Below are 21322 nucleotides of genomic sequence, written 5' to 3' on the forward strand. Positions count from 1 at the left end.
TGAATTGATGTTGGTTCTGACGTTTAATTTATAAAAAAGGTCTCATTTCCTAAAACATCCTGTAATTCTATCTGACAATACAGCTTTCTTCTATAAAAATCAACGCGTATATCATATAAACATTTGCACACACACATCTCATACACTGCTGTGCAAAAATTAAGGATGAGACAGTTTTTTCAATATAACTTTGTACAAAAGCTTTCCAAATCAACACATTTAATACCGTAAGATTCCCAATACGTAAGGACATGAGTAATGTAAGCAACACTTACTAAAAGAGAAATCAGAGGGATAAAAAGAAGCTTTATTGAAAAAGTAGCATGGAGCGCAATGCGACTGAAGGCCAAAATATCCCTGTGATGGGTGTCCAGCAAGAAACATCCGGTCTTTAATAGGGGATATGAGCTCCCCTGACTGCTAGGCAGGTTTCACAGCGTCTGCCCATGCTGAGAATGAGGGTGTCAATGAGTTGTTGAGGCATTGCTGCCCATTCGTCTTGCAGCGCCAATCGAAGCTCCGGAATCGTTACTGGTGGTAAGGAACGAGCTGCCAAGCGTCTGCCTAGAAAATCCCATACATGCTCGATGGGATTGAGATCCGGGGATCATGCCGGCCAATCCATACGTTCAATATCCTCACTCTCTAAGAGCTGTTCGGCAGCTACTGTGCGATGACATGGTGCATTGTCGTCCATGAAAAGAAACTGCGGACCCATAGCACCTCTAAAAAGACGCACATATGGAAGAAGAATCTCGTTACAATAACGGGTCCCGTTGACTGAACCTGCGTCGAAGATGTGAAGGTCTGTACGACTACCAAGCATGATGCCTCCCCAAACGAGAACACCGCCACCTCCATACCTGTCCCTTTCAATGATGTTCGAGGGATGACTGCGGCTTCCCCGCTCTCTCCAGATGAGTATGCGATGAGAATCGCTACTCAGACTGAATCTGCTCTCATCTGTAAAGAGTACTCGTCCCCATTCATTGTCTCTCCAATTCCGGTGTTCCCGGCACCACAGAGAAAGCCTTCTCCGATGGGCAGGCGTTAGAGGTACACACCGTACAGGGCGTCGTGCAAACAGACCACCACCGTGCAGTCTTCTGGCCACGGTAAAACGCGATATCGGTCGTCCAGTCGCATGTCTAGCGATTTCTCCCACCTGTTTCTTCTGGCCTGTAAGGCAATATACCGGTCATCTGCGGGTGTGGTTCCTCGTGGCCGACCACTACTAAACCCCCGGATAGCTGTTCCTGTAGTTTGAAATTGTCTCCAAAGTCGTGAAACGATGCTGTGAGCAATTCGGAACTCTGCAGCCACACTTGTCACACTACGGCCTTCCTCCAACTTCCCAATGATTCGACCTCGGGTAAAAGCATCCAGATGTCGTCTAACAGATTGATTATTCGCCATTTCTCGCTGAGGCAGCAACTCGGTGTGATTTTAACTGCTATACGGCGTGCAATCTCTTTGCCAGAAATACTGATCTTACACCGACAACATGCTTTATACTACTCACACTTCCTCATTACGTCTACCTGCATATCTGCGCATGTGCTACCGTACATCACCTTACTTAATCTCCTGATTGGTCTTTCTGTCCGCTCTGCCTCTTCGTTCAGCTGATATGCTAATTTTTCGACTTCGTCCTTAATTTTTGCACACCAGTGTATTATAACATATGTTCTTAACAATATATTTTTATTTTAATACAGTCATTGTTTTTAGTTTAAAGTTCATAAATTACAGATATTTTCCCCCAATTTATTTCGTTTTTGCCCAATTTTGTTCTGTGGTAAGTACGATCACGAAATTCCGAAATTTTCTTCCATTGCTGATTTTTTTTTAATCAAAAAATGTCTTCCATGTACATTTTCCTTTCACTGCATTTATCATTTCAGCAACTAAAATTATCAACAACAATCTACAAATAAGTTTTCCACCTAAAACGTTTTCTTCTTAAACAACTTACCTTCATTGAAAAACATTTTATATTTAGGCTCCTGCATATGTTACCCGAAATTCTATACCCTCTGATTTAACAAAATCAAAATGGCATTAGCCAAATTAAAAAACTAGAGATGTGAAAGGATTGTATGTCATTACCTTTTCCTACATGTTTTCATAAAATTAATCTTCTAAAATATCCACTGCTTCTCGACTTAAATGAAGGATAAGGATAAGGAACGGGGGACGTGGGCACTATGCCTCTACCATACGGTTAATTAGTATAGCACCACGTCCACCATGTTCTAGAGAACCCTTAAGACAACACTAATTCAAATACGTGAGTACATTATTGAAAATGAATGATTGATTACAAACAATTGTGGTATACCTTGGCAGTAAAATTGTTGCATTTGTGTAAATAACAAGTTACTATAAAGACAAAGATGTAGTGATAGTCTGTAAAGTGCTAACGATTAGTATTCCAGTTGTTGCCATTAAAAGAGGATACTTCCTGCTGTAATGGTCACTTAAAAGAAAGGAAAAGGAGGGGGGGGTGAATATTCTGCCAACTTGATATTTTTAAAATATGCTTACCCAACACGGAGCAATCTAGCAGTGGCCAAGAACAAAGCTACACACTGGTTGGTTAACTGCTTAAAGCAGAGCTATCTGGTTTAGTGAAGGGATGCCCTTGTAAACTAGTGTTCAAAATTAAGATAATTTTCACATGTGAGCGATTACCTCCAGGACTGACAGGAAGACTTCAATGAAATCTAGTACAAACATAGGTTAAAATGATACAAAAAATACGTACGACACAAACAGTTATAGTACATACAAATAAATGCATGTAAGGCTTATGAGCACAGAAATTTTAAAACAGATCCTACAAGATTGAACAACAAAGGAGGCTATAAAACTCACAGCTCTCAGAAGATGGTACCATTCTCGAAATGATACAGTTTATAAGCCCTTGTGGCAGATGGTCTGCCTCCTACAGCAACACTATTTTCAGGTCCTTGAGGGCTCTGGGAAAGGGAAGTCAAATTGCAATGCCTTGCTAAAAGCACCCCAGATATTATAGGATTCAAGTTTGGATCCATCTACTAAATATCATGACAGCCAACTGCATTTCTAAACAGATGAACAGACAGCCTGATTTTCCTATATTTTGCAATAATCACAAAACCTCTATCAAAGACATGAAGGTATTCATGCCATCCTAAATGATGCCTGCCCATACCATCAAACCTTTATTACTCTACTATCCCTATCTCAGATGTTGGAAGCTAGGTAGTGGATCTCTAGATTTCTCCATGTTAAGAATCAGCCAATTAGGCTGAATCAGGGACTCATTTGTTTAAAATGGTCTCCCACTGAACTCTGATCCAGAATTGATGTTCCCAAACATGATAAATGGGCTCGCTTGAGTGCAGAGGCAAGCAGGTACACAGTAGGTCTTGCAAGTGTAACAGATCTTAAAGTCTTATCCTTACGCTCACCTTTTCAAAGGGTTATGGATAACAACACTCATCCATATAGGGTTATTCTGGTGGATGATTTTCTGGAAAGTGAGGAATTCTGTAGATGCGGCTCATGGAAAGGCAATTACAAATCTCTTTTTCCAGCACCCAAAAACAGCATTACTCCAGGAGTGGGACCATCTGAAATGACTCATAAACTGCCTCATTTCCAGTATGAAGTCACTCTGTTCAGTTGACTAATACAGCTGTATGAGTATTAGAGGGGACCATCCCCCCACATTAACCTCCTTTTTGGTTTGCCCACATAAACCTTTGTTTTAGATCTTGCTGCAACAATGAAACTTAAGCAAGATCATACAGGTGTACTGTAACTGAAGTACATATATTGTCTTGCATCATATCAACCTATATCCATGCCCAAATTTGTTAAAATATGTCCATCAGTTCTGGAGAAATCGACCAAATGTGAAACTTTTCAATACCAGTGTATTTATGCTGTATTATAAGTGTATAAATAAAAATCTCAAAAAACTCTAGCAGACAAGGTGTTCATTTGGATAAACTTAAGTTGCAGAACGCTAGTAATTTTGCTTCTGTGTTCAATTTTTAATAGCAGAACAAATTGATATCATGGGTGCTTTCATGTTTTTTCTATGCACAACACAAATACAAGACAGTTTGTTTAGGAGACATTCTTCCACACATAAACCAAAGGTACTGAGTGAATAAACTGTTCAATCAAGTCTCCTGATTTGGATTCTGTAAAGAACTAATATGATCTTGAATAAGCTATTGCACAATACCATTTTCTGCTTAATGCATTGTTGATCATACTCATACATGGAACTTACTGCTCTGAACAGTACTTAACCAGTTTACTAAGTGCATGAAATCACAATGCAGTACATGTGTATAAGTTAAGATAGAACATTCTCTATTACAGTCAGAAGGCTACCTTTGTTTCCAAGAACTCTTATTTTTTCCCCTAAAATTCCACTATCGCATATTTGAATTCTGTTTCATAATGTATTTTTGGGTTATATGTATTCAAGTGAAATTTGTCAGTTTTTACTAATAGATTATGATGCTACATATTGTCTTAATAAATAAATTTTTACCAAACAAGAATGGTTCTACATAAAAATAATATAGTACTAGACAGAACATATACATATATATTCAATGTCTATTGAATGAATGTCTATTCTAATGAACATGTATATTCAATGTCTAGGTCCTTCATCAGTATGATTAATAATGGCAGTATATAAGTTAGATAAGAACACTGAATTCTTTAAGACATATTGCAATCTTTGTCTAAGAAAACTCACCATACATTTCCTTTGATGACTGCAGTTGACTCTAGAAAACAAAACCAGGTTTTTGAACCAGTTCTATGGAGATACTTTATTCAAAACTGAACCACTATGGATTTCAAAGATTGTTCTACTGGAACAATTCATTTGTACTTGAAAAATTTCAAATATGACATTACTAAGTTTTAATAAGACTACATTCATTTTTGAGAAATACACATATGCACCCACCATATGGATTTTGAAAATAAAGCATTGCCTTGTTGTTGCTTAATGTTTCTGAATTGAACAATAACATTATTTGTTCTACTGATTTGGATGATGCATGACATAATGTAAATTATCATCACCAACATATTTTTAACTGCAGTATTTGCCTGACTCTTAACTCCTGTGTTCCCAGAATGCTTTTTAATACTGTTGCTAAGAAGACCCCAACCTCTCTGCCATCAAATGATGAACCCATCATTTACCTCTTCTTTCAGACTGATTATGATGTATTTATTCGTCCTAATAATGCATTAAATGACAGTCATTAGTATGTAATTCTTGCAAAGTAAAGTTTGTTTCATTACCTGAATGATGGCAACGTATATTCGAGGACTTTTATTTATATTTTTTAGTGCTTTAGTATATTGAAGCATCTTCCTCGATTCATTAGGCAAAATAATTAATGTTTTAATTACATCGAAGGGAAAATTAAAGGAACTATAAAAATTCATGTAACTTGAATGATCCTGCAGCTAAAAACAAAGGACTTGATCTTTATATTATTATACCTGACATATCTTCAAAATGTAGAATTGCCTATTTCAGCAAAAAATAAATGCATAATATAAAGTGGAAAATAAGAAAAAGTTGGGTTTATAACTTTTAACAGATACATAGAAAAAATTAATAAGGTGTATGGTCACCTCTGACTAGAAAGGAAGCTTTACCAGTACAAGTATGAAATGCGGGATTGCAGACAACAGATGGCGGACCAATGCAGTTTGCACTATAAAAGATTTGACACTGGGCCATTTTGATGTGTCATCAACAAGTGTCATATGTGTACAAATGATAAACTGGAAATGTGTGTGCATAGTTTTATGTTGTTGTATTCAATATGTTGAAATTTATAATAAACAATGATAATTCATGGACAGCATTAATTTTTTGTTTTCATTTGAAGAAAACTGCTGCTGAATCCTATTGATTACTTTGAGAAGCCTATGATGAACATGCTCCATTGCAAGATATATATGTGAATGATGGTTTCAGTGTTTCAAAAGTTGTGATTTCAATCCTAGAGATAAAAAATGTGGAAAACTGCCAAAAAATATGAAGATGTCGAATTGCAAGCATTGTTGAAGATGATTCGAAAACAACTCGCCAAGCAACCGGGTGTTAGTCAACAACCTGTTTCCAGTTGGCTACCAGAGATGGGAAAGATTCAGAAGACCAGTAGTTGGGTACCACATTGGTTGAATTGCAGGCAAATGGAAAAGTGCAAAAACAAAAGTACCATTTTGCTTGCTCAGTATAAAAGGAAGTCATTTTTGCATCATATGGTTACAGGGGATGAAAAGTGGATTAATTTAGAGAATCCCAAGAGCAAAATATCAATGGTAGATCCAGGCGCACCATCCACATCGAGCACAAGACCGAATCACTTTGGCAGAAAGACAATGTTGTGTTTGGTGGGACCAGAGAGGCATGGTCTACTGTGAACTGTTAAAATCTGGTGACTAAACATTACCAACAATTGACTGATTTGAATAATCCGCTGCTTGAAAAAAAGAGGCAACAGTGATTTTTCTTCATGACAATGCTCCATTACATATGGCAAAACTGGTTTGCGACATGTTGGAAGCATTCAGCTGGGAAGTTCTACCCCATGTGGCTTACTTACCAAGACTTGGCTCCTTCCAATTATCACACATTTGCTGAGCAGTGCTTTGGGTCGTACGAAGATGTGAAAAAAATGGCCTGATGAATGGTTTGCAGTAAAAGAGAAAGATTTTTACTGCTGTGGTATTCACAAATTGTTCGAAAGATGGAAAAAATATATAACAAGCAATGCAGCATACTTTGAATAAAGCACTTTTTATCATTCTTCCGAATTTAACTGAATTTCACACTTGTATACCTGGTATCGCAATTTCCCATGCAGGAATTCCTGCGTAACAAAGTGCATTCATGAAAAATAGTACCTTGAAGCTCCAGGAGAGTACTAGATGGTAGCTGAAGTAATGCAAGTCATCCTAGCATATTCTTCATATGTTTTATCATATTTGATGCTGGCCACTCCATTTGACAGATTCCTTCACCCTCAACATAATCAGCCAAAAGTGTAGCATGATGGGGATACTTATTTATTTCCATTAAGAAGTTACAACCAATTTCACCCTTAAACACTTTAACATATAGATCATGAACCTCATCTTTATATACTGTAGTACTCCATGGTCACCCATACCATGATTCTACCACCTTAGTACCGATGCCTTTCACAGATGTTTTCGTATATATTATGGGTATATTGTTTCCACAAGATTTATCACATTTAGAATCACTCTCCAAACAAAAATGAGACTTATCATTAAAGAGAACTCAGTTCCAGTCAGTGTATTCCAGTTGCAATGATCTATGCACCACAGCAGCCCAGTGAATTTTGCAACCCCAATTAACAAAACCAAATCATGGATTTCCTTCCATAACGCCCACTTTCATGCAGCCTGTCATTTAGACTATATCTGGATAAGCAAGCTCCTGCAGTTGCTGTGAGCTCCCTGCGATCAGGGTTCATATCAATTGTCCATTTCTTCTAGCAATCATTGCCAAATAATAGTTCTAAGAGTAATGTTTTTTATTTTGATTTGGTTGTCCGCATAATCACCATAGTCTTTAAAGCATCTCTAGATTCTCTGACACTTTTGGTTATGTTTAGGTCTTTACAGATTTATGTTAGGTCTGTGTCATTGTCCAACCTACTTCCATTCTCACAACCTGACAAACACCTACCCAACAATATGCTGCACCACACATAAGTAAAAATTTCATCCATCTGCTCATACAACCCTAGAAATTAGAATTTGAAGCATCCCTTGCTCTCCTTTCCACATGTGCTGAGAGAACAAATTCAAAAATTTACATATATCTGTGTAGCAATGGTGAATCCCACTGGATTACAGGATATCATCAATCTTGAGCTACCAAGGTACATGGCCAATATTTGCTATCCTACAAATTCTCAAATATAATGTTATTTAAAATTTTCTATGTTAAAACTAATTGACAAACTCAGAAATGAGAATTTCTGAAGTCTGAAATAAGATTTTAGAATAGGTAATTTACCATAGCATTATAGCATTTTCTCATTTTTGGAATACCAATTACATGAAGTCCATCATAAATTTCTCTCTTTTAATTATCTATCTCCATATGAAAAATTTTGTCAATTCTCAATCACACAACACACTTTTCTCGATAAAATTTCATTCAATAATCAATAGCATTTAAGAAAGTGGGGAAAAATACTGTGATTGCAGGAAATGGGATTAATTGTGATATTTAATTTCTCTTTATGGGATGATAAAAATAAATTCTGTTTTTAGAAAAAAGGGAAGTAAAGAGAAAGGATCAGGGGAAAAAAACTGGTGATCTATAACTCGATTTTATATCTGACTGAAACAGGAAGCAGTTCTAATCAAACACAATTAGATACTGACATTTGTTTATCTTTTACATTAAAAATAAAAATATCAGGATAATTTTTGGGGAATTACCTAAGAGACTGTTATAAACAGAACAAAAACAATTTTTCCCAATCTGGCACAGTATTGAAGAGTAATTCCCATTCATACAGTTTATTTTGAAATTATTACTCAAAATAGTATGCATTTTTTATAAAAATCAAACAATAAATAAATAAAACTGTTGCATTAAGTTTAATGATTGAAAAGTGTAATTTGCTAATAGGTTAACACTTTCTTTGAAAATTCCCCTTTTATGCTTTCTAGTAAGTTTTAATAGGACTTAAAGAAAAGGAATTACTTAATACTTACTTACTTTAAGTAACTTTAGTAAATTTTTAAAAACATGAATATTTTATATCATGTAAAAGCTATCTAAAGAGTAATACTTTTAAACTTCGCAACATCATATTCATTGCATAATTTAAAATTAACCCACAATTATTTTCTTATTTATGTTTTTAGTTAAAAGCATACGTATTTAGACGTATTAGACCAAGACATTTTTTTAAACAAAATAATATGCCACAGATTTACTGCATGTATTTAGCAATGATATCTAATGGATCTAAAAATATATATACAGTCAAAAGTCGTTAATCCGGACTCGTCGGGACTTTGGAGATTCCAAATTATAGATCATCAGTTTAACATGCAGAAATTATAAAATTAAAAATATGAAACCGTAATTTATGAAATAAAGAACAATTATGATCTAAAAGGTATCAAAATTTACAAAAAAAAAAAAAAAAAAAAAAAAAAAAAAAAAAAAAAACTTAATATTTATTTGTTTACTTTATTAAACATTTCTTTCAATGTAAGTTGTTTAAGGGTGCTACTTTGGTAGACGGTGGCACGGATTTTTGGCAATTTACGTTGGCGCGATTTTTACAATCGTCAGCCATGTTGAAAAACGCTGTTTTTACGCATAGTAAAGTATTCGAAACTTAAAAAAAAATAAAAAATAAATAAATAAAATAATAATAAATAAATATCGTTAAAAGTAATGGATTAATTTTTTGTTGAAAATGTCATTTTTTAAGATGGCAGGCAAGTGTAAATAAATACATTTACTATGAGTATAAAGTACTAAAGTAAGGCTATTATTACTTTCATATAGCAAAAAAGAGAATAAAAACACCGCTATAAAAACATTGTGCAAACGTTTAATTAGATTAAAATATGGGTTTTCATCCGCAGAGAACCCGTTGGCGCCGTTGCATTTTTACTCGCCAAGCTCGCGGTTCATCGGCGATGAGCCGAGCCGCAAACGTGATTTTTAGTGCATGTAAATTCAAGTTAGCAGACAAAAAAATATATTAAGCATATGGTAGTAAAAATTCACAGATAATAAGCATGTAGATGTAAAATTAACTTGTTAAGCATGATATATGAAAATTGTATTGAATTTAAGTTAGCACAGAAAACAATATATTAAGTATAAGATGATATATAAGCATTTATAACGGAAATAAAAATTCATTTGAAAAATATAAATTAGTATTAATGTACTGAAATTAACCTGTTAAACGTGATAAACTCTCATAATTTTAGATGACAATAACCAATAATAAAAATAAAAGCATTACTTAGTTATTTAAATTACTGGTTCTTAGAGCTGTTAATAATTAAGAACACAACGTGAACAGCCGTGTTACAAATTAGCATTCACTCCTCCCGCCGTATTTTCATCCCGAACCGAGAACCGGCATCTATCTACGAAAATATTTCTATCTATTTGTTGTTAAAAAATTCAGAAAAAATAATAATAAATAAGAGAAGAATAATATAAATCTGCAAATGCGAACAACGACAGTGATAATTCAACAAAATGAACCCAAGAGGAATGGTTGCAAACTTCGAACAAGCGAATAGGATAAATGCGCTGGGTTACCAGGCTTGAACTTTTATTGCCAAAGTTGGCGATGTTTACATTTACCAGATTCTTTGCGGAAGTGCTTCCTAAAATATTACTGAAATTGAATATCGAATTAAAAACCATCCTACCAACATTTAAAAGAATTAGAATATTATTAAACTCAAATCCTTTAAAATACGTTATATAAAATATAATTAACATTAAAACATATGTGACAATAATTATCTCAGCAATTTTTGAAAATAGTGTATTAATTTTTTTAACAAAAATTGAAGTATACAATTATAAAATAAAAAAAAAATATGTACTTACATTTTTTTGAGTAATTTAACCTCTTGTTTATTGATAAGTACCACAAAAAAAAAAATCGAAATCATAATTGAATCGGATCTTTTAACCATCTTCATCTGTTATCCAAATATCTCGCACTTCATTGAAGAAGCAATTAGCAAGGTTTCCTCCAAAATTTCCTCTGAACGCTATTAACAATTTATAAATAAATCTTTGATTAGGAAAGACAGGTTGGCCAAAATAAAGTCTCAAAGGGCAATTTTTTTATTCCAATACCAATAATTCTTGGTAATTACCAATAACAACATTCGTCTTCGAAACGGAGATATCCATTCCATTTGAAATCTGAGGAATTCGAAGAGATGAATAATAAAATTTTAAAATGGCGCAGTAATGCACAAATATTCAATCAGTAACCAATCAGGGAGCTGATTACATCACGCATAGAATTAAAATTATTTAAATAATCATTCATAATAAAATCATTTTTAAAACAAATGGAAAATCAAATTTTATTTTAATATTTAACAGCCATAAATAATGTTTAAAACATTAGATTAAATTTATAGATATTAATAAAACCAATTACTTTTTAAGTAAGGTGACATCATTGATTACATCATCCACAACATAAAATATTATAAACAAAAAAAATTTTATTTCAAATAAAAATGTAAAATTAAATGGATTTTTAATATTTAGAAGCCATAAATAATATTTAAAATACGGAAGTTATGCATAATAAAACGCATTATTTTTTTAATAAAATGACAGCAAAGTATCTGTTACCATAAATAACTTATCCAGCAATGGGTTTACCATAAGTTGTATTACTCGCCAAAATCTGTGCAACCGTCTACCAAAGTAGCACCTGTTTAAGTTGCTTTGTTTTATGTGATAATACTTTCTCTTGAATTCTATAAACAGACATAAATTCTTGTTCAGTTACAAAGTTCCGCTGTTCAAGTCCTATAATTGCAGTGTCGAGAATACCGACTAATTTGTCAATCGAAATTGTTTCGTTTTCAATAACATCTGTTCACTTTCTTCACTATCGGAAGCGATATTTTCTGTCCGTTAATTGATTGATGATTGGGGCATTGTCGTCACAATGAAAAACTTCTCTTATATCATCTTCATTTATTACCGCTTCTCCACATTTCTTTACAAAATCCAATAACTGAAAAATTTTACCTTTAGTTTGCGATGTCCAAAAACTTTCAAATTCGCTGCTATCATCTTCATCCTCCTCACCATGAAATATGGTAGATGGCCATAAATTATGCCAAGCATTTTTTAACGTACTTAGAGACACATCCTCCCACGATCTTGCGATGCTCCACATGGCAGATTTTATGCTAAAAAATTTCAAAAATTCTTGAATAGTATTGCCACTGTTAAAAAAAACTTAACATAGATTTTAAAAATGCTGCTTTATATTTCAGCGCGTGCACTATTCCCATATCCATAGGCTGAATGATAGACGTACAATTTGGAGGGAAGAATAATACGGATACATTTGTTGGCAGTGGTGATAAAGGGAAAGCATATTTTGCTTTCCTTAAATAAAGCTAAATAAAATTCATGCTTTATTCTGTAAATAAAATAAAAGAGCTAACACTGTAGCCTTTACATTTAAAATCATTTGATTGAAAGCAAACTAGCATAATGCTAACTGATAATCACACAAGAGAACAAGAACCTTCGCCGATACCGGCAAACTAGCATAATGCTAACTGATAATCACACAAGAGAACAAGAACAAGAACCTTCGCCGATACCGGCGTACATACGAGGGCTATCCAGAAAGTAGATTACGTTTTGGAATAAAAAAATAAACAAAGTATAGGAAACAAATTTTATTATATACAGATGAAAGCCACACTCAAATACTACTTTTCTACATAGTCACCATACAAATTAAGGCATTTATCGTAGCGATGTACGAGCTTGGAAATTCCTTCGTCGAAAAATTCGGCCGCCTGCGCCTTCAACCACTTCGTTACCTCTTCTTGCCTTCCATCTTGCACAAAACTTGTGGTAACCAAGCTTTTCGCTGATGATTTCGTGCAACAAACTTCGCGAAATTTGTGGAAAACTCAAAGAAAGTTCCGTTATTGTGAAATTTCGATTTTCACGGACTTTAGCATCGACTTTTTCGAGAAGTTCGGCGGTCACTATGCTGGGTCTCCCACTTCGATTTTCGTCGTGAACATTGGTTCGGCCATTTTGAAATCTTATGACCCACTGACGCACTCCACCTTCATGGATAATGTTGTCCCCATACACTTCACGAAGCTGCCGATAGATTTCTATCGGTTTACAGTTTTTTGCAGTCAGAAACCTTATTACTGAGCGCACCTCGCAGGATTTTCAATTAACGCAGACATTTCAAACCGTCACAGTATCTGAACGGAGCACAGCACGAACCTCTCACTAGCACGGCTAGATGCAGACTGAGCTGCGCAACGCTCTGACCCCAAGATGGCCGCGCTAGCCCCGCCCCTAGCGGACACAGACGGAAACGTAATCTACTTCCTGGATGGCCCTCGTATATATTATACTCGGCCAACCCGCTGATCTTGACGTCATCGGCCAATCGGCGGCAACCACGTTAGCTTACCGCCGATCGACCTCCGATCAAAATTTGCATGTGGAAAACTAAAGCCAACAACATTATCTTTCACTAAAACTTTAAGTGAAGTATGCGGCGAACAGTTATCAACAATCAGGACTATTTTTGAGCCATCAGGTAAACCAACCGAATTCAAATGTCACCGAGCCTCGGGTATAAAATGATTTTCAAACCAATCATTCATCAAAACTTGTGTCATCCATGCTCTTTTATTTGCGCGATATATAACAGGGAAAATCGTTACTCCTTTAAACGCTTGAGGTCGTGCATGTTTTCCGATTATGAAAAGTGTGCACTTGTGCGTTCCTGCAGCATTTGCACACGCTAAAATTGTTAGCCTCACTTTGGAATCTTTGACACCAGTTGGAGCCTTTTCTGTAGAGGTTGCCAAGGTATTTCGCGGTACATATTGGCAGAAAAGACAGTTTCATCAGCATTGTAAATTTGTTCTGCAGATAATTGTCCACTAGTAATGAATTCATCTGCAAATTGTTCAGCAGCTTCAGTATCAGGTGAAGATTTTTCTCCAGAAATTTTTAATTGTCTTATACCATGGCAATTTTTAAATTTTGTTAACCAACCTGTCGAATATGTGCACTCTCCGTTTAAGTTCATTTCTTCATGAAATATTTTGGCTTGAGCCATTACCATTGGACCCGTCAATGGCACGCCCTCACTGCGACGCTGTCTGACTCATTCAATCATCACTTTGTCATGATTGTCACTTTTAGCATAATGAACGCTTTTTCTGTTATTCATTGCAAGTGGGGTGTCGGAATCCACAAAAAAATCAAAAAGTTCCTTTTTCTTTTTGCTTATGCCATATACAGTTGACTTTCCAATGTTATACTCCTTGCATAATTTTGAGGCGGATATGCCTTTATCCATTTTTTGCAGCAATTCCACTTTTTGTTTGATGGACATCGAAACATACTTTCGTTTTGTAGATCTTTGGGAGCTCCAGCATCGGAAATTCTATTTGACATAATCGAAAGTTCAAGTTTACTTTTATAAAATTGCTCTTACAGTCTGCAAAAAATAATAAGCCGGATCCAATTTGAAGATTAAGGAACAACGCAATCATCAACATTAACTGAAATAGGTAATTAGATAATTTTAGCTTATACCGTCCGTTATACAATAAACGCGCAGGCAAAAACATATTCTGCGCTTGCACACACACACATGCGCAGTCGTAAAGGTCTTACGTGCACGCGTAAAACGCCTATGCGCATGTGTCAACGTGGCGCATGCGCAGAAAGTTTTTAGCTTTGAGGTCCGGATTATAGATCATTCCGGATTATGGATGTCCGAATTAATGACTTTTGACTGTATATTAAATCCAATAGATATCTATATAAGCTGTGTAAAAACATACAAAAACACATTTGATAAATAAAATAATAATACGTAATATGAAATATTTATTAAAGTTTTCAAAGAGACATAATGTATCCAAATTTTATAGCTTGATTAACTACATAACTAGAACAAAAAAATTATTTCTTTAAGTTCCTAAAGTTCATTATTGAGGCAACTGCAACAATGTTCCCTGTCCTGATGGTAAATATACAACATTTCTAGATTTGGACATCTGGTATGCAATGTCTTCTGCAGCTTCTAAACGACGCAACTCTACTAAAGCCTCTCCAGATTCTCCAAATGCTTTTGCTAAGAGAGCAGCAGCTTGAGTATCACCTTCTGCTGTTATGACAGTAGCTTTTTTGTGTTGTTCAGCCTGTAAAAATACATTAAAATATAATGTATATCAAAATTTTCAAAAGCAAAATTATCATTATACAAAAATACCAATTCTTATAATTTGTTTAAACCATTTATGTGATTTAAGACTGAGCCCCCCTTCATTTTTTATTTTAATTAATTTACTCAGTAAAATTTTATGCAAAATTACACAAAGGCAGCTTCATGACAGAATAGGAAAAGCCTTCCTAATGAAATGGATGCCAAATAGAAATTTAAATTTAGCCCAAATATAATCTTAAGTTATCTGACCATGTCTAACATTCATGAAATTTTATACTGCTTGAATAATATCAACATAAAGAGATTAAAAGTATCTGACTGAAAATTTTCCACCCAATATTTCAGCACTTGCAATAAATTCACATTTTATTTATAAAACTACTAGTTAAAGATTCCTATACATGTTACTGCTTTCCTTTTACTCTAAATTGCATCTCTGTTTCAAAATCAAATCCAAGACCAGATGAAAGCAGAAGAGAAAGACGCCAAGTGAAACAGAAAATTAGTAACACAATAACATTGAGTTTGGCATAGATTTAAGTCAAGATTTCCTCATGAAAGAGATCTATATCAAACTCAAGGTTGTTGTGTTACTAATTTTATGCAAAGACCAGATGTTTGTAATTTCATATATTAGGTATTGCTATTTAAATTTCTCACAAACATATTATCATCAAAATCAGAAATGAAACCAAACAGTTATAAAATTATACAGCTCCTTTAATCAAAGTTATAAAACTCTGCAGTAGCATAGATAACTGCTACAATGTTTATACATACACTATTTCTATATTTGAATATTTACAAAAGAATTCTGACATTGCTGAAAAATTCATATACATTACTTTTACAATTAAATTTCGCTAAAATTTACAGCAGTACTTTTTGTTTTGAATGTGTAATTCTTATTATAAACATGCTAAGTTTTTAATAACTAAAAAAATTCATCTTTGAATGAAAAGATGTATGTTATTCAAATTTTAACTTGGAAATGTTGTTGGATAGTTAAAAACTGGCCTATATCAGCTTTATACAACTTATGTTATCCTAAATCTATTATGAACTCTTAAATTTAAATCTTAAAAATCAGACTATATTTCATATCCTTCCCAATAAATATATCCTAATTAAAGATTATTCAGTTAATCTAAGTCCAAAGTAGCTTATATCAAGCATATTTAATATTCTAGTGTGAACTACAAGTTAAATGCTAAATATACAACACAAACCACTTACTTTTTCTACTAAAAACCGAGCTCTTTCTGCCTCTTGCTGAGCTACTTGTTTCATTTCTACAGCCATCGTGAATTCTTTGCTAAATGTCAAATGAGTCTGCAAAACGTTTAAGGAATTCAGTACTGCAGTCAGTATTTATACAGACATCACAGAAAGGTATGAAAAAACTTACAGATTTAATCCAACACTTACAATGGAAATGTCATCAAGAATGAGACCAAACTGGGAACCTCTTTCGGTAAGTTCTTCAGAAACCTTTTGAGAAACTAACTCTCTCTGCGTAATCATTTCACTTGCATCAAATTGTGCCTAGAAATTTAAAAATTTTAAAAATGCATAAAAAACTTTATATATCTAAGAATCTTAAATACAGTCAAAAGTCATTAATTCGGACACCCATAAGCCGGACCTCAAAGCTAAAAACTTTCTGCGCATACGCTGCGTTGGCACATGCGCACAGGCATTTTACGCATGCGCGTAAGACCTTGACTACTGCACATATGCGTGTGCGCAAGTGCAGAATACGTTTTCGCCCGCGCGTTTAATGTATAACGGACGGTGTAAGCTAAAATTATCTAATTATCTATTTCAGTTAATGTTAATGATTGCGTTGTTCTTTAATCTTCGAATTGGATCCTGCTTATTATTTTTTGCAGACTGTAAGAGCAATTTTATAAAAGTAAACTTGAACTTTCGATTATGTCAAATAGATTTTCCGATGCTGGAACTTCCAAAGGATCTACAAAATGAAAGTATATTTCGATGTCCAACAAACAAAAAGTGGAATTGCTGCAAAAAATGGATAAAGACATGAAGAATGTGACAGAGAGGTTAGTGAAAACGAAAAAAATTCGATTTACAAGTTAGTCGGTATTCTTGGTACAGCAATTAACGGGACTTGAACAGCGGAATTTTGTAACTGAACAAGAAATTATGTCTTTTTATAGAATTAAAGAGAAAGTATTATCACATAAAATGACGAAGCAACTTAAACAACTTACATTGAAAGAAATGTTTAATAAAATAAACAAATAAATATTAAGCTTTTTTTTTTTTTTTTGTAAATTTTGATACCTATTAGATCATAATTGTTCTTTATTTCATAAATTACGGTTTCATATTTTTAATTTTAGAATTTCTGCATGCCATTTTATGAGATTTAAACTGATGATCTATAATCCGGAATCGCCGAAGTCCTGACAAGTCCGGATTAACGACTTTTGACTGTATATGTATAAATAGCTTAAACTGAATAATATATAGTACTAATATGGCTTAAAAGGTTTAAATAGTTATTGAAAAATCTGTTTAATGACCACATAAAATTAACAAAACAGATTCAAATCACAAAAATTAATGAATTGAAATTATATTAAGTTATAAACAGCGCTAGTTAAAATCAATACAGAATGCATTAAGTTATAATTTTTAGTAAGTATGATTTATGAAACAACTATTCTTAAATAAAAATATAGTTAAACACATGAAATGGCAATTTTTATAAATTCTGAGACAGCACAGTTTTCCCTTATTTTTTCATTTTGATAACATGCAAATTTATATCAAATAAAGGTTGAATTTTGAAATTAACCTTGATTTACAATCATGCTTTTGCATGATGAGATTTTAAATAAAAAAAGATGCTTGGGGGTTAAAGTAAAAGCCTTATCTTTGTTAACTAATATTCCATGCTTATGCACACTTGAATTCTATAACTACAATGAATACTAGGTACTATATACTGCAAAAAAGAAACGAGACTAAATTTTTAAAAAAATTTGAAAGGTTTCAGATTTTAAATTATGTTTAGTAATGTAACCATAAAATTGAGTTCAGTAGTACTGTCACAAAATAATTTTAAAATGAGGATATCTTTAGAATTTCCGATGCACAGTTCCGCGCTGGAGAATAAAAAAGGTTTTTTCCCCTGTAGAGTGTTGCCATTGCTCGCTTTGAAATCCTTGAGTTTGTTAATCAAGAATTTGTTAAAGTTTTACAAAATATGAAATCGATAATAAAACAAATTCCAAATTTGGTCTTCCACATGCCCATATTCGTAGGAGGGTTACGTCATTCAAAATTCGATGGCAATATGTACCATTGTTTTATCACAATGCGAGAAATATACATACATTCATGCAGATTTTTCATTATTTAATTTCTTCAAATATAATGCAGAACTCTTAACATTTGGAGGCAACAATTTGAAAAGTGAAACGGACATTTATAGTGATTCAATGCGAAACGAAAACAATAGTCTTTCAGGGACAAAGCTCCTTTGAACTAAAAAAAAAAACACCAGTTTCGAATTCTAAACTGCTTAGTTATTTTCCCTACTAAATTTTCTGTTTGTTACAAAAGTCGATCAACCTGATTATTTAGCTCACTTCATCTGCAAAATATATGAAAACATAATATTTTTAAATGTTCTCTGAACATGTCACGATACGTTCTGATATTTATTATATTTAACAAAGATGTGACAGAAGCCACATGAAATGGGCATGGTAAAATATTATTGAAGTTTGAGCTGAAAATATTATTAATAACAATTTTATTACGCGAAAGAAAGAGATTTAATAATGGAGTATCGAAAGTACAAAAAGAGTTTCAAAAACGAATTGTTTCATTCATTAATTTTTTATTGGTGGTTATAATGTTAATTTTAAAAATGAAATTACAAATGATTTGGATAACTTCACTATATATCTATACCGGTTTCACACTAGAAGAAGTTTAATGATGCAGATACCCTCAAGGACAGGAATCACGATTACCTTAATAATTCAGTTACTAGGGGATTAAACTGTTTTTTCCCTTAGTCTGATTTTAGGACAAAATTTAAATTTTAAATTGACACAGTGCCTTACAAATCTCGAGAACTTTGTAAGTTTTACCTTCAGATTAGGATTATTCCTTATTGATATACATGGATATGTTAGAATAGTAAAAATTTATCAACTTTTATAATTGGTTTTCCACAGGCCCAGATTTGCAGCAGGATTATGTCATTAAAAATTCGATGTCTCTATGTACCGTTGTTTTATCACAATGCCAGAAATATACATACGTTTATGCAGATTTTTCATTATTTAATTTCTTCAAATATAATGCAGGACTCTAACATTTAGTGGCAACAGTTTGAAAAGTGAAACGGACATTTATAGTGATTCAACGCAAAATTGCCAAACGAAAATAACAGTTCTTTAGGGACAAAGCCCCTTTGGACTAAAAAGAGTTAAAATGAAACTATGCAACTTGCTTCAGAAAACATACACCTTATATCTAAAACAAGAGAAATCTTGAAACAGTTTAACCTCAACTAATAATAGCATAGCTGCCAATCTTCAAATATGAAAACTGGAAGTTCAGCCACTAAAAAATCAGAAGTTTTGGGCCGTGCTGCACTGCCCACATTTTAAATGAACCCAGAACTGATTTAAATTTGCTTTATATTGTAAGATTCATTTTTATTCAATACTTATATTATGATTCTAATGTAAAATATATTAATTATATATTTTAACTTTTAACTCTTAACTCCCCACTGTTGCATTTCTGCAACATATGATTTATTTTAATTTAACAGAATATTTTTTTTAATTACCTACAAATTGCTTAAGAAAAAAAGATTACTGCAACGAAATACATGCTAATTTTGTCACTAGATAGCAGCACATTTTTTCCAGAAATCACAACAATTATAAAAATCTCCGATGCCTCAAGAACTGTGTTTTTGCTATAAAAAGACTCCATTATATTTTATGCTTCCTCTTGTTTATTGACGAAAAAAATTACCAGGTAAAAAATTTAAACATTTTTATGTTCATTTAAAAGTAATTTTGATTTTCTAAAGGAAAAAGTTTGAAAGAAATTTGATTTTAATTATATGTTGCTGGTCTGCAACATTGGTCTTTGGTTACCATTTTGACATGGCCAAAAGCGTATACTAACCCAAGATGAAATTGCTAGATATATGAATAATTTGGACAAATTAAGTGATTTAAGTGAGGATGGTCTTTAATATTCTGCTGATGATGTTCATTTTTTACCTGATTGTGTGTGATCTAATGATTATTCGGATAGCGACTGTGAAAATAGTGTTTCACAAAGTACATTTCAGAATATTAAAAAAAATCTGATGATAATAACAATAAATTTGATAGAAATATTTCAGTCAGTGTGTGCGTGTGTGATTATGGCAAAGCCTCGAGAGCTATCTGCCTACAGGAAGGGATGCCTTCATGGAGGACTTTCTAAGGGAAACTGGCTTGTATACAAGTTATACATGGGGAAAACCATGAAAACGACCATGCAGCCAGCTCCGTTTGCGGGATTCGAACCTCGAACCGAACTACCAGTGTTCAGCGACTTTACCGCTCGGCCGCTGGTATATTTCAGTCAGAGAACCTTTTTTAAATTCAACTGTTAAGAATAATAAAACATTGTCAAAGAATATTTTATGGAAAAATCAAAACATTTCATTGATTGAAGAAGTAATAAAATTCCATGAAGATGACACTCTCCCAAGAGAAATTACAGATTTGGACATTACGTACCAATTTTTTAAATATTTATGGACGGAAGAGATCATAAGTAACATTTATGAAGACAGCAAACGATATGCCTAGAAATTAGAGTTATATTCAGGCCAAGAAAATAATGAAAAGCATAGGCTGAAGGGTGAACCAGATTTAGGTGCTAGTGCAAATGTCGTAATACAATTAGCAAGAATTATATGTCATAATAAAAATTACACACTCTACTTTGATAATTATTATACTTCTATTCCACTTTTAGCATATTTATCTAAAGAAGGGATATATTCTTTAGGAACTGAATTCTTAATTCCAAAATTCCTACTGAAAACGTTTTCAATAAAATGGAACGAGGACATTCAATGAAATTTGTTGAGAATTATAATGATGTAGAAATCTCTGTGACAGCATGGAAAGACAATAAAACTGTAATAATTGCCTCAACATTTGTTGGTGAAAAGCCACTTGGAAAAGTATTGAGACATAACA

General features: G+C 33.4%; 1 protein-coding gene across 1 annotated transcript in view; it reads right to left on the bottom strand.

Annotated features, from left to right (window-relative positions):
- Positions 1-14702: 14702 nt before the first annotated feature.
- Positions 14703-21322, bottom strand: part of Phb1 (prohibitin 1) — a 38946-nt gene continuing 32326 nt past the window's right edge. The window contains exons 5-7 of the mRNA XM_035362519.2: positions 16488-16604; positions 16296-16391; positions 14703-15033 (exon numbers count right to left, since the gene is read on the bottom strand). Coding sequence (XP_035218410.1) covers positions 14821-15033; positions 16296-16391; positions 16488-16604 — 426 coding nt within the window. The 3' untranslated portion in view covers positions 14703-14820. The remainder of the gene's footprint in view (positions 15034-16295; positions 16392-16487; positions 16605-21322) is intronic.

This window comes from Stegodyphus dumicola, chromosome 6 (assembly GCF_044657685.1).
Source record: "Stegodyphus dumicola isolate Sdum_Otavi_A_Nest chromosome 6, ASM4465768v1".
Lineage (NCBI taxonomy): Eukaryota > Metazoa > Arthropoda > Arachnida > Araneae > Eresidae > Stegodyphus > Stegodyphus dumicola.